The sequence below is a fragment of the Manacus vitellinus genome, unplaced genomic scaffold (assembly GCF_001715985.3).
Source record: "Manacus vitellinus isolate BGI_N305 unplaced genomic scaffold, ASM171598v3 scaffold_1_pilon, whole genome shotgun sequence".
Classification (NCBI taxonomy): domain Eukaryota; kingdom Metazoa; phylum Chordata; class Aves; order Passeriformes; family Pipridae; genus Manacus; species Manacus vitellinus.
Window position 1 is genome coordinate 32,425,736 of NW_021939396.1, and position 14,240 is coordinate 32,439,975.

At 35.7% G+C, this 14,240-nt stretch overlaps 1 protein-coding gene across 1 annotated transcript; it reads left to right on the plus strand.

The window, feature by feature from the left end:
* The first annotated feature begins 2,043 nt into the window (after positions 1-2,043).
* On the plus strand, positions 2,044-13,935 carry TRAM1 (translocation associated membrane protein 1). The gene is made up of 10 exons (XM_029959305.1): positions 2,044-2,167; positions 2,755-2,876; positions 3,079-3,195; positions 4,054-4,112; positions 4,510-4,594; positions 8,313-8,383; positions 8,473-8,577; positions 9,112-9,255; positions 10,158-10,318; positions 12,481-13,935. The coding sequence occupies exons 2-10, from the start codon at positions 2,826-2,828 to the stop codon at positions 12,552-12,554; spliced, it is 867 nt and encodes a 288-aa protein (XP_029815165.1). The 5' UTR covers positions 2,044-2,167; positions 2,755-2,825; the 3' UTR covers positions 12,555-13,935.
* The last annotated feature ends 305 nt before the right edge of the window (positions 13,936-14,240 follow it).

Here is a 14,240-nt window from a genome sequence, read left to right on the forward strand (position 1 = left end):
GAGGGGAGCTCTCCCTTCGGCCTGAGGGCCGGCCCTGCTGCGGGCCAGGCGCTCTCTGGGAACCCATGTTGAATGCAGATGTTTTAAAACGTGCCTTTTTGGCTCTTCTCGATTACCTTCTGAGAGAACTGAAAAGGTGACTTACCTGTGGGACTGCCAAAATGTTGTCAATGATCTGAGGTCGTTGAAGACTGAGATCACTGAAACTAAGATCACTGATCATCAGAGTAATCAGTTCATTGGTTCATTAGTTCATTGGCTAAGTGTTTCTGGCTTTTTGGTATTTTAGACGTTTGTTTAGACACGTATTTGGGCTTTATTTTAGATATTTGTTTAGGGCTGTGGACCTTTTTGTTATATGGGTGGTTTTCAGAATAGTTTTATCCAGCCATCGGTACTGCTCAGCACTAAGGCCCAGTGGAGTTAGGAAAACCAGATACATATATATGTATGTATACATATATACCCAAAAAGTAAAAACAGGACAGACCAACAAAGGTGTTATGTTTGAGTTTGCTATTAGAAATCACCAAGACACCACCAGTATGGTGGTTTTCTGGGGAATGACATTAAAGAAGTGGACCTAGACATTTACCTTTTATGCCTACTTCAGAGTTACTGTATTAACAGTATTATTGGTAGTGTTGGAAGTTTTGTGGGGGATTGGATGTGTTCTGAATTCTTTTGTTTCCAGTTTTTTTACCCCATGTTTTTTCTACCATGGTGTAGAGAGGCCATATATCTTTGTTGGTACAGATGTGATGTGGCTGAGAAGATTGTAGCAGTTTTTTTAAGGCTTTGATATAGGTCTTGGAAATCACTGCCTGACTTGTGCAATTGTATTAGTACTGAGAGTAGCTGACAGAGCTTCGAAGGGCAGTTGAGAATTGACTGGTGTTTTGAATTGTCCTCTGAGGACATCCATCCTCCCTTGATGGATAGGGAACCCGAGGTGATCTCGCTAATTTAGGCAAACTAGCTGGATACCCTGAAGTTACATGGACTGAACAGTCTGCCATGTATTCAGGGTTTCATAGAAAATTTAGGGCTTGTTGACAAAGAGCTGCTTTTAAAACTTAATCTCATTTCCCGTGAATGATAATTAATGCTGGTAGTAACCTAATAATTATTTTCAGATACTCGATGTATCCTTCCAGGATTCATAAAAGAGCTTGTTTTTTTCATCAGCCCTATGAATGCCACAAAGATGCTAGGTTTTTACAGCAATGAAAAACTATCAGATCACAAATGCTGTTGTAAAGCACGGTTATTTTTCCTTCTGTTAAGACATGTTGTTTCATGTTGGAATTCAACTAAGATGCATTAAAGTTAAAAATAAGTTTCTGATTTTTGACAAATAAGAACTTGTACTCCTGCTTATTTACTAGGCTTTTTAGAATATCTCCACCCTCAGAAAAAAGCCATTAGGACAAACATCCTCCCTCCAAATTGCTTTTATTCATTCTGCTTTTTCTTACAACCAGTCATAAAGGAGTAGTACCGCAACTGCTAAATTTAATCACATTTGTTTTACGCATCTTGCCAAAGGATCCCCAAGGTCAAAAGAATGCTAATTGTATTGAGTTGGTATGCCACTGACCTGAAATGGTTTTCTGTTCTTTATGCTTTTTTTCCTTCCCTGTCCACATTTTTCAGATCACTCACAGTTTTATGAATATGATAATTGACTTTCAAATTTTGTCAAATAAAAAAAAGTACTTTTAAATAAAGTTTATTCTCGGTCATTGCTGAATGCATCATGGTCTAGGGGTTCCATGATATTGTACATTCTGTTAATGTAATAATACAGTATGGACTGAGGAAAGCATTGTAGCACGTTTTCAATTTAATGTTGTAGGAAAGACTATTTGTAAGTGGCATTTTCAAGGATATTTCATTCAGGAGGTTTGGTATTCTGTAAACAAATCTATACAGACCAGGCAATGTGTGCTGCCTTTGAAAAGTCAGGTGAAGCGGTGTGATAACATGATCACTTTTTTGGGAGGGGACAAATGTGCTGGGCAAGGGTGCTAAATGTATTGGCATATGTCTTCAGTTTAATGTAGCTTACTTCCATGAGAATTTGTTTTTTTCCTCTTTCAGATTACAGCAAAAGCAGCTGTCATTTTTGTTACACTTCAGTATAATGTTACCATTCCTGCCACAGGTATGTATCTTGCAGGAGGTTAGTTATGAGACTGTGTATTCAGACATTATTGGTATGCCATGCTTTCTAGACTGATGGTAGGTGAATTTGTCAATTTGAATAGATAATAAGCAGCTTTCAAGGATTTCACTCTATTAAAACTCCATTTTAATTAATTAGGTTAGAGACAGTGTTTCTGTTCTGATATATTTATTCATCATTAGTGCTAAAACACCATCTGACTGGTAGATAAGTTCACACAGATTCTTACTTTGGCTTTGCAAGTGACAGTCTTTAATAGTCAAAGCGGGGTGATAGCTTAACATATTTTTATTGTCTGCTTTCAATGCGTTTGGGTAAGCTTCCTAAGTGCTGCACTTAAGTTTTTTGTTTTATAGTACTTCTTTCCAGAGTCAAAATGAGTTTGTGATGTGATGGAGAAAACTATAAACAATCTAGTGACCTAGTTTATGGTGGCAGTTTAATTTGACTTTTATTTGTTCAGCTGACTACAAGGTAACTTCTGTGAAAAGTTTCACTCTGAGAAACAAACTTATTAGCCATTAAACTGTATTGATGCCTAACAACTCATTCTGTTTGCCTTTTAGAAGAACAATCTGCAGAAACAATCTCTCTCTATCACTATGGCATCAAAGACTTGGCTACGATTTTCTTTTACATGCTTGTAGCAATAATCATACACGCTATAATTCAGGAGTATGTACTGGATGTAAGTACAAAATATTAATTCCTTTCATCAAGAAAATGGTCAGGTTTTAATTAGACCTTAAGACTATTAACTTAAAAGTAAACTTCTGCATTAAAGCTTTTAACTGTAAAAACATGCATTAAAACTTTTAGATGTTCTAATGCAGTTACCAGGTAAATGTTAAGTACTGCAGCATATAAATAACAGTGGATTTTCATTTCAGAAAATTAACAGGAAAATGCACTTTTCAAAAACAAAGCATAGCAAGTTCAATGAGTCTGGGCAACTTAGTGCATTCTACCTTTTCTCCTGTGTTTGGGGAACGAGTATTCTTGTCTCTGTAAGTATGCCCCCTCTTCTGTTTGTGTTATGTGATTTCAAAAGCTTCACTTAGACTGCTGATAAATATGGTTTGGGCTTATTTTTCTGTTTTTAGCTGGTTTTAATTTTAAAGTGGGGACAAGTTTAAGAATTCTGTGTAGGTTGTAGTCAGAACTGAGTATAAAGTCCAGTAGTGTTGCTGTTGCTGAGTCTTGAGTGTATTTACTGTGAACAGAGTAAGGTAAAACCATTTAACTATTATGGTACTTAATTCTCTGTAGTTTTTTTGTGTTGGCTTATTAACATAAAATAAATGTTTAAAAAGCACTATATGTAGCATTTTGGAGCCTAGGAAATGGGTATATGGGCCCACTGCTGTAGTCTGAAGTCAATGTGTCCTTTCAGGTTAAAGCTAGTGGCTGAATGTAAAGGGAAAGAGTATTTTTTTTTCTTTTCCTTTAATATAGTAACTCCTGGAAAAACTTTCCTTTTATTAGTTAAACTCAAAGCCTGTCAGCAGTTTACATTAGAAGACTTAAGGCTGTAGAGATGCTGAAATAACTTCCATCTCATTCTATATGGAACAAACACATGATTTGATTGATTGTTTTTTATTTTCCTAAGTACTACTGTCTTTTGTTTTGGGGAGTTGTTTTTTGGGTGGGTTTTGTTCTGCTTATTTGTGATTTCTTGGGTTTAAAAAAAAAATTAGATCTGCAGCTTTTACTTGTGTATGTAGATGTGTACACATGTGTTTGTATGTACACATGTGCATATACATAAATGCATACATGTATTTCCAGTCATTGTTTCTGACTAGAAAGTAACATCTCTGAGAGTTTATTGAGAGGTTTTGTTTGGTTTTTTCTTCTTTTAGGAGAACTATATATCAGATCCAACCTCTCTGTGGAGGGACTATCCGCACACACTGATTCCGTAAGGCCTCTTCCTTGGGGGATTGCTGGGCGAGAGGAGGGGGGGTTTTAAACTTAGCTTGTGTCACATACAATTTGTGTGGAATAAGTAGTTTGTAAAACTGTATTAGTCACTGATGCATTTTTGGTTGTATTTATGTGGCCTCTCGATTCTTTGACAATTGTAGCATACAAAGTTCTCTTTCTGTAGGCTGTTACTTAGAGAATTAAGTTTTTGCAAGCTTTATCTCAATGATTTTGATTTTTAAAATCTTAGTTTAAAGTTGGCTGGCAGGAAGGATCTGTATGTTTTCTTTCTTTAAGAGACAGTGATAAAATGTGTTCACTAGAAGGCTTCTGAAATGTTTTAATTTTATTCATAATAAGTAATGTGGTTCAATTCTTACTGTATTGCACAGGTTTCAAATGAAGTTTTTCTACATCTTACAGTTGGCATATTGGTTTCATGCTTTTCCAGAATTGTACTTCCAGAAAACTAAAAAAGTAAGTTCAAAATGTAAATGGAAGGAACTGCAGAGCAAGCAGCTCAAACAGTGGAGTAGTTAATTTCTTTTGAACTTGGAGAGTAATGTGTTACCCTAGATTTCCTACCCTATTCTGATTTGTGTTACTCACTTTTCTTGATGGAATTTGGGGTGCTCAAATGTCCATGTGAGAAAGGGGTCTTTTTTCATTTTAGTTATTTCAGTATTTCTAATTGCAGTAAATATTTCAGTATTTCTAATTGCATTAAAATTGTTGTATATCTGTTGTGTAAATAAAAATTACTAGTGTTTCTCATCTGCTGAAAGAATTTTCCCTTGAGGAATGAATGTGAGATTTTCTTTTCAAACTTTTTTTTTGTTTCTCATAATTGGTAGTCTGAATAGTCTCATTGAAATCACAGCTAGTTGATGAATCATGATATAGGTGTAGAATACAAACTGTGAATAATTTTATAAATCAAAGTGGTATTAAAGTCTGGGATTTAAGTACCACTATCCTCTGCAGAAGTTCTGGTTAGTTATGTATTGATATTTTTTTCAGTTCTCAATTTTTAACAGCAGCATTTTTTCCCTGAGGGTTTTCTGTGTTTGGGTTCTCATAACACTGAGTTCACTTCAGATTTTTTGTAGCACACTTCTTGCCTTCCTGACCGATTTAAGTAGGCTCTTCGCATGTTGTTGCTCAAGATCATTTTGCATATACATTTTCCTGCTTAAACTTTCCTGTTTTAAACTCTTCAACATGGCTTCACCAAAGGCAAATCGTGCTTGACTAACTTAGTGGCTTTCTATGGTGGAGTGACTGCATCAGCGGATGAGGGAAGAGCTGCTGATGTTATCTACCTGAACTTCTGTTAAGGCTTTTCATAGGGTCCCCCACAGCATTCTTATTTCTAAATTGGAAAGAGATGGATTTGATGGATGGACTGTTAGATGGATAAGGAGCTGGCTGGATGGCTGCTTCCAGAGAGTTACAGTCAGTGAGTCAATGTCCAAGTGGAAACTAGTAACAAGCAATTTTCTTCAAGGATCTGTACTGGAACCAGTGCTGTTTGACATTTCATCAGGCAAAGGGATCGAGTGCACCCTCAGCAAGTTTGCAGAGCCACCAGGCTGAGTGTTGCAGTTGATTTGCTTGAGGAAAGGGGTGCCATTCTAGAGTATCCTGACAGGCTTGGACTGGGTCCATGTGAACAAGGCCAAGTGCAAGGTCCTGCACGTGGATTATGGGAATCCCCTACATCAATAAAGGCTGGGGATGAATGGATTGAGAACAGCCCTGCAGAACACTTGGGGTACTGGGGATGAAAAGTTGGACATAAGCTAGTAATGTACCCTTGCATCCCAGAAAGCCAGTTGGAACCTGGGCTGCATAAAAAGCGGTGACCAGCTGGTTGATCTGCCCCTCTACTCCACTCTGGTGAAACCCCACTTGGAGTACTGTGTCCTGCTCTGGGGTCCCCAGCACAGGAAAGGTATGAATCTGTTTGAGCAGGTCCAGAGAAGAGCCACAAAGATGAACAGAGGACTGGAGCAGCCCCCCTGTGAAGATAGGGTGAAAGAGTTGGCGTTGTTCAGCCTGGAGAAGAGAAGGCTTCAGGGAGAACTTATTGTGGCCTCACACTGTTTGAACTGGCCTTACAAGAAATATGGAAAGAGACTTTTTATCAGGGCCTGTAGTGAGAAGACAAGGGGCAATGATTTTAATCTGAAAGAGGGTGGGTTTAGAATAGATACAAAGAAATTCTTAACTATGAAGATGGTGAGACACTGGAACAGATTGCCTACAGAAGTTGTGGGTTCCCCTTCATTTGAAGTGTTCAAGGTCAGGTCGGATGGGGCTTTGAGCAACCTGATCTAGTGATAGAAGTCCCTGCCCATGGTAGAAAGGTTGGATTAGATGATGTACAAGCGGCTCTTCAAGCCCAAACGATTCTGTAACTGTTGTTGCTGTGTGACTAGGCTATATCTCTGCTGCCAGAGTTTATTCAAGAAAATGAAACATAGGTGTTATGTAAGCATAGGTCTTTGTTTAGGAGCCTAGAAGAGGCTTAGTAAAATAGTAATGAGATGCATTGTTTTTATGCTGGTCTGATGCAGTATAGACACTGTTTTGCAGATGCACTGCAGCTCATGTTCCCATATTGTGCTAATGGTACCTCTCAAATGTAACTTCATGGCCAAGTCTGGAGATTTTTTTTTTAACATAAGTTCAAGAAAGCTGTCACAAGTGGTCTAAGTGCTGTATGTTGAATAATAGTGTTTTATCGGGTCAGTACTTGAAATTTTGGCCTCTGACTTTTGCATTAAGTTTAAAGAATAGTTCATTTGTTCTATCAAGTTCATAGTTGATATTTCTTTCACCATGGCTTAACCTCTGCCATCTTGGCTTCCTTGCTTTATTCCATCTCTTGAAGGAACTGGCTGCATTTACTCAGGTCTAGTTGTCTTTACTACTGACACAGACAAGGGAAGAACTTCTTAACTTCAGTACTCTGTATAGGCATGTATATCTCTGGTTGCATTATTCCAGTAGGCCTTCAGTCTCTGCCAGTTTGTCTAAGCAGGCAGCATAGGCTGTTGAAATGTTACCTTCAGTTCTGAAGTTAGTGTAAAAGGCTTCTCCTGTTAGTAGTTGGAGAAACTAACTATTTGTACTGTCTATTCTCTAGTTTATCTCAAAGAAGTATTTTTTTTTCGTTTTCTTTCAGATAATTTAGAGTAGGTCTTTGTTCATCTCTTTTCTTACCCTTTGTGGTATGGTGCTTTGTGTGTGGTGTTTGCTGTTGTCAGAAGTGCTTGATTCTATATGTTTGCTGGATTTGAGATTGAGTATTGAATAACATACTATAGATGTTACAAGATTAAAATGTTAGGCCTTTTTTATTTGCATGTATACCAGATAAAGCTGAAGATCCTTGAACTTTAGGGGATTTTTTCCAAAAAATAGGAGTTTCTTAAGCACAGCTTGAATGTACTCTGCATACTGCTTCAAAACAGATTTTTATTGTGATCTGGCATACTTTAGTGATTCTTCTGTTCACAGATGGCACAATCTGCTTTCCACGTGCTGTGTGTCTCCCTCTTTATTATTTTGTCTCCATGAAGTGTTCAGTTTAATGGAGCTGGCTAAAACCTGAATTGAAGTGTGACCATGAGGTTTAGCATGACTAGTTAATAACTATATTCTCTGTATTTGCTAGCAACAGTGTGCCAGAATTTTGAATGTTCTTGAATTTTTAAAATCAACACCAACACTAGGAAAAGTTTTCATTTTGGTTTGTAGACTGTTTTTTTTTTTTTTATTTCTGTAGCAATCTGACAATCTGATTAGCAGCAAACATGTGGAACTGTAGGAGCTGATGATACAGTTATATGTATACAAAATAAGTATTGTAATGGCTTGTACAAATTCACAAGAGTCGTAACAAATAAAACTGGGCCCTTTTAAAAAGCATCTTTTTTGTGTTTGATGCATTTTCTCACAGTAGCATATGTACAAGATTCTGAATATTATTGCTAAGTAAGCAATGAGTTATGTGTGGAATTAGATGACCCAGGCTGAGTAATTCAGTGCCAGGCCAGACCAGGCCATGTTAAGGTAATTGATAAACAAAGAAGAATTTCCAAGACTAGGGAATAGTGATAATAGATAACATTGTACCATACTGTATAACATGGTGTATAAGTCATGGTTGTTTTTTTCTTCCTAATAGGAAGATATCTTTCGCCAGATTGTCTACATTGGACTTTACCTCTTTCATATTGCTGGAGCCTATCTCCTGAAGTAAGTCAATTGTAAACTTTTTCTGGCTTCATTCCCTTTCTTAAACATGTAACAAAATGTCTGAATGTTTGTTTTATTTGTTTTGATAGTCTGACCCATCTTGGACTTGTTCTTCTGGTATTGCATTACTTCGTTGAATTTCTTTTCCACATATCCCGTCTTTTCTACTTCAGTGATGAAAAATACCAGAAAGGGTAAGTAGTCTTTATATTTTAAATTCATATAATTTCTACCTTAAAGCCTTTTGCATTTGACCAGCCAGAAACCAAAATTACAAGGAAGTTCGAACAGTTTTTCTTAGAGACCACAGTTCTCCAGAGAAGTGTTAGTACTTATATCTCTTAAACAACTGTTTTTTTAACCTTGTTTTAGCCTGTTTAAGTAAATGTTAGTAGCAGTATAAAAATGAAATAAAATCTCACAATGTGTACTAATTTTTTTTTTAAAGTTTTGTAGAGAAAGGAACAGGATAGGTTCAGTATCCTACAGCCAGTCCTGTAGGAATTAATAACATGCTTATGTTCTAATAGTACTGGAAAGCACTTTCCATTGAGTTGAAATTAGTTTTCAGAACATAATGCAAGACTCATGTGGAATAGGTGCAATGAATTTAGGTAAGTTCTTATATTCCAAACAAATTTGCATGGTGAAGGGTAAACATTTGTCTTGTTAGTGCATGTGTTTTGAATGGAAAATTCATTCAGTGTTTGTGGTGTTTTTATTTCTAGATTTTCACTATGGGCAGTTCTTTTTGTTTTGGGAAGGCTTCTCACCTTGATTCTCTCAGTCCTCACTTTTGGCTTTGGACTAGCAAGAGCAGAAGATCAGCAGCTGAATTTCAGTACTGGAAACTTTAATGTCCTGGCTGTTAGGTATAGTAAACCTGAAACAGTTCTTAAGCATGTACTGTAAACCTGTGTTAGATACACAATATAAATGGTATGGTATGGTATGGTATTAATGCCAGTAATTCTGAATGATTGAGTATTTTCATGCAACTGATGGGATCAATGGGAATAGCTTATGTAACAAACTTTTAAACTACAGTGAAATGAATTGAATTATTTACAGTCTACAGCTGAGAAATCTGTAACTGGTTACTCTTCTTTGTCAAAAGACACCCAGAATTAAAAGGAATATTCAATTATAAACACTAATTTTAAATGTTTCAGATTTAGTAAATTGAATTCTGGATATAATTGCAGTGAGTTTATCTATAGAGGTCAAGGTGGTATGTCCACAGCATCTTTGGTCTTGGTTGAAGATTTGTGCCTCTCTGTCGTTGCTATGGCTCCTGTTATTGCAACATGATGCAGAATGTTCTACCAACCACCTGGCCTTCTTATGAATTAAATCTAGAAAAGGAAGTTATTGAAACATTGGCAATGTAAGCATTACCCTGTAGAACTGATACTCAGAATGGCAAGACACTCTTAAACCATTTTCAGCTGTTGCTGCCTGGTACCTTGAGAGTAATTCTGAAAAAGAGAGCAGGAAACAAACCTAGTGCTTCCCAGTTTTGATGGGCAAAGACTTCACTATTGCTATATATCCAGTTTTGATCATCTGTGCTTAAGCCCAGTCGCGCTGTGGGAGCAAACACTTGCATGGCTTAGCAAATGGATGTTACTGGGAGGAAGGGGTGGAAGTTGCCAAAAAAAATAAAAAATAACCTGAACAAAACTGAACTTGTAAAAATTCGTGTTATCTAGAAAGAATCACTCTCATGCGTGACAAACTTACTGATAAAACTTCACTTGTGTTTTGTTTCTAGAATCAGCGTGCTGGCCTCTATCTGCATGACTCAAGCATTTATGATGTGGAAGTTCATTAATTTCCAGCTTCGGAGGTGGAGAGAGCATTCTTCTTCCCAGCCTCAGTCAGTGAAAAAGAAGTTTGTATCAGCTAAAGGAAAGACCTCCAGAAAAGAAAGAGGTTTGTAGTTGCAGTTTTTCTGTTCCCTTGACTTCTCAAAAACAACCTCAGGATGTGCAGAGCCTTTTTTAATAGAGTTGCTAAAGAAGCATTTTATATTTAACTTGCAAGTGAGAGGACTCCGTTACAGAAACAGTATTGGTGAATATTACTGTGGGGAAAAATGATTTAAAAAATACACAGTAATATTGTTTGGATTTTCTAATTACCCAAATGAAGGAATTACTGTTTGTAACATGATATTTTTATTATCTTTCATTTCAGTTCTCGAACAAAATTTATGTCATGCTTATGTTTTTTTCACTTATAGAAAGGGAACAGACACAATTTTAGATCTGTTCTCATAAACAATTATTTGTAAAATTTTCTTGCAATTAATTTCAGGCTTGTTGTTTATTTTCAGAAAATTCTGAGGTTTTAGGGCAAAGAGATGGTTTGATGATCCACTCAGTAAATAGTCTTGTGTTGGACTGTTTTTACAAAAAATAGAATTTGCTAGTTGTCTAAAGGGAGGTAATAACTACTTACTAGTCTAAACCTGTGTTGAAGTATTTGGAAATGTACTGATGACTCCAGGTTTTACTTTTTGATTATGTCACACTCTTTTTATAGAAAGAGCATGAAAGATGAACTGAATGCTCTTTCCTCCAAGAAAAATTATGTCCTCTTTTAAAATTAAAGTTTCCCCATACTTCAGTATTTCTGTTGTACCATCAGTTAAGCTTCTGTGTATTTAATTGCTAGCTTGAATAACTTCTGGACTTTTTTGAAACTGCTGAAGTTGTTTCAAAAGCTTTTTTAAGCATGATCCTTTCTCCCAATCATGTATTACCAACTTGTTCCACCTTTTGATATATTGAACATAGTGTGTGTGAAGACTATTTGCATCAAGAACTGAGATTTGTGGTGGGTGATCCATTTTTTATTTCCCCCAAGCTTCTTTTTTATTAAAATGATGTGCTTTAGATTTTTTGCTGCACTCCCTTTAGATGATTTGTAATTATCACAACTTGGCTTCTGTGTGGTGTTGGGGTTTTTTGTTTTCATCAGAAAATACAGGGGGATTTTTTTTATAATTGAGTGAAGGTAGTTTCCTATGTGAAAGGGTCCTATTGAATCAGAAGTGTCCTATTTAACCAGAGCTCCGTGTTCATTGCATACTCACTATGGTGTTTCTTTAATTTAACTGAAGTCTTTTATGTCAAATAATTTTAAAATATAAACTTTAACGGTGTTTTAATCAGTGAGTCAAAATCTCCAAATCTATTTCATTCATATAATTTGATGAATTTGCTGGTTTTCATCCAACTTCAGTGGACACTTGCAAGCAGTAAACGAACAGTGAAAAAATCAGTTAATTGGAGTTGTGGTTTAATTCACAAAATAATTGAGCTATACCTGTCTTGAGACTGAAGAATTTTTTTGTTTATTTTAAATAGAAAGAAAAGAACTCTGTTCTTTCTTATTCTTCTGTTTTGAGTGTTCCTGTAATGTTGTCTGTTCAGAACACTTGCACAGGATGCAGCAAAACTGTGGTTTTGAAAGAGTAATATATGTAATTGAACTGTTTAAAACACTTTTTTGTGTTCCACCTATTTGAAGTACTCTTTCCATGTACGCATACTCATTGCAAATCTGAACTAGTGTTTTCCTTCTGTCCGTCTTTTAAAGTATGTGCTTTAAAAATTGTATGTGCATCTGTAGATAAAGGCTTTCCTATATATATGAAATACTTGTAAATGAAGGAGTGTAATTTTAGCAAGAATTTCTAATATGAAATAGGTGGAACAAATAATTAAGACCTATACAAGGGAATTGTGTATATACTGTGTCTCCAAAATTTCACAGAACGTCATCTGCAGGTTGTGTTTTACTTTTTCACAAATATTGTAACTAGTCTTGATTTTTCAGTCTTGGTGTATATAATGCACATATTTCAGTGTCTGGCCGCATCATCAAACTGGAATTTATTGTAGTAAACTTTAAATTTTGCACTTTGTAAAAACTGTGTTATACTGTTGCATTCCTGATGATAATTATGAGGTTTAATGAAGAAGATAAGTCAGAAAATAATTTAAAAGACTGTTTGTGTAGGACCTAGAAAAATGTAAAAAAATATAAAACATCTCATTGTATTTGAAAAATGTTTTCTTGTTTTGTAGAAAACGGAATAAATGGAACAGTGACCTCAAATGGAGCGGACTCACCTCGCAGCAGGAAGGATAAATCCTCCTAAAACTGGGGTTTATTAAGTTAATTGACTAATGTCCCCAAAGAATCTGCTTTTTACATGGATGGCTCTTCAGCACTAGAGATATTATGGATTAAGGAAAATACAATTCATGTTTTTTGATTATTGATGTTGTTTTGAGAAACTTTTTTTAAAAAGCCATTTTGACTAAGGAAAAAGGTTTATCTCTCTTCAAATACTTGAGGGGAGGATTCAACACTTTTTAAAAAACATTGACACTTTTTTAAACATTTACTGTGATGAAATAACTTACTTAATGAGGATCACTGTTGCAATGTATTATTTCCCTCCAGTTTTTGTAATCTTGGTGATATATGATGTTCTACCACCTTCACTTTTTCCAAGTTCCTCAAGAAGTATTACAAAATTGAAGTAAAAACTTAGTATGCGTTTTCAGATACTCTGGCTTTTCAGTTAATTACCTTGACTCAAATTTGCATTTCAAATTGGGATTCCAAGACCACACCAATAGACCTCTTTATTTTGTAGTTACTAGCTGCACAATGTCTGCTCTTAGAATTGCCCCATATCATTAAAACAGAACTGAAATAATCGGAAATGTTGCAGAGTCTTATTGTTTGTTGGTTAGAAATCTCTTACAAGGAACAAAAAACCTTTCTGAGATATAGCTTTTAGCACTTGAAAATTAGAAGGGAGCGTGTATGATCATAGGAAGAGTTGATTTGAGTAGCACTGTTCGCTTCTGTGTGTGCTTTTAAAGTGTATCTTGGAGAATTAGTGTGCGTTGGACCTTCTTTAAAAACTTGTCTGGCCAATTTTAGAGGGTGGAGGTTCTTACAATGTCTTGTGTTTGTTTTGGGAGGCAATTAATGCTCCATGAAGAGGGAATTAAATAAATGGATCAAGTTATGAGAAACATTCCTTTATTCTAACTGCTTTGCTTTGTTTCACCTCTGTTAGGAATAGTTTGATTTCTCCTATATATGTTTTTATGAAAAAATATTTAGAAGCTACAACTTCTTAAAACTGATTTATTGTGCCCTTTGCTACAACTGGAAAAATCTCAATTTAAGAATTCTTCCATTATCTTTTAAAATTGTATTCAATGTGAAACTTCATCCAGTTAGTTTTCCAGTTTAATATGCAGATAATGTTTCCTCTGTACGCTTTTGTAATGGATATAATTCAACCCATTGCACTTGAGAACGAGTGAGAGATTTATTTGAGTCTTAAGAAGAAGTTGCTAAATTAGTCTATCAAGGTAACCAAAGTATTGAACTGCTTATTGATTGAGGATAATTATGAGCAATCAAGCTGATAAATAAAATAATTTTAATTAAAACCTGTTATTATAATTGAATTTATACCCAACAGAGTAATAAATCTGCATTCTGTATCTTCTACAGTTCAATTGCTTACTGTTCAGAATAAACGTTTCCAGTACAAAATATTCTCTACAAGTAACTATCCATTCTTCAATTGTTTAGTGCTATTTAGAGTTATTGCAGTATAATTTATTATATGTTTCCGCTAATTACAGTCATGATTCCCAAGTGTTTGGTTCACACCTCCTGAAATGGACTTGGCAGACTTATACTTGCTTGGCTTGAGAACTCTAGAGCAGCATGCCCTGTAATATGCCCAGTCTGCTTCAGTAGAAGTAGCTATGCCATGCCTTGATTTGAAGTGGTGGAACTGTGAATCTGTCTG

Bases quoted from the DNA above. Each gene is read 5' to 3' on its own strand.
- TRAM1 (XM_029959305.1), top strand. From the start codon at position 2,826: ATGCTTGTAGCAATAATCATACACGCTATAATTCAGGAGTATGTACTG. The intron at 8,578-9,111 runs GTAAGTAGTCTT...TTTTATTTCTAG, and splicing joins GATGAAAAATACCAGAAAGG to ATTTTCACTATGGGCAGTTC. The intron at 10,319-12,480 runs GTTTGTAGTTGC...CTTGTTTTGTAG, and splicing joins GACCTCCAGAAAAGAAAGAG to AAAACGGAATAAATGGAACA.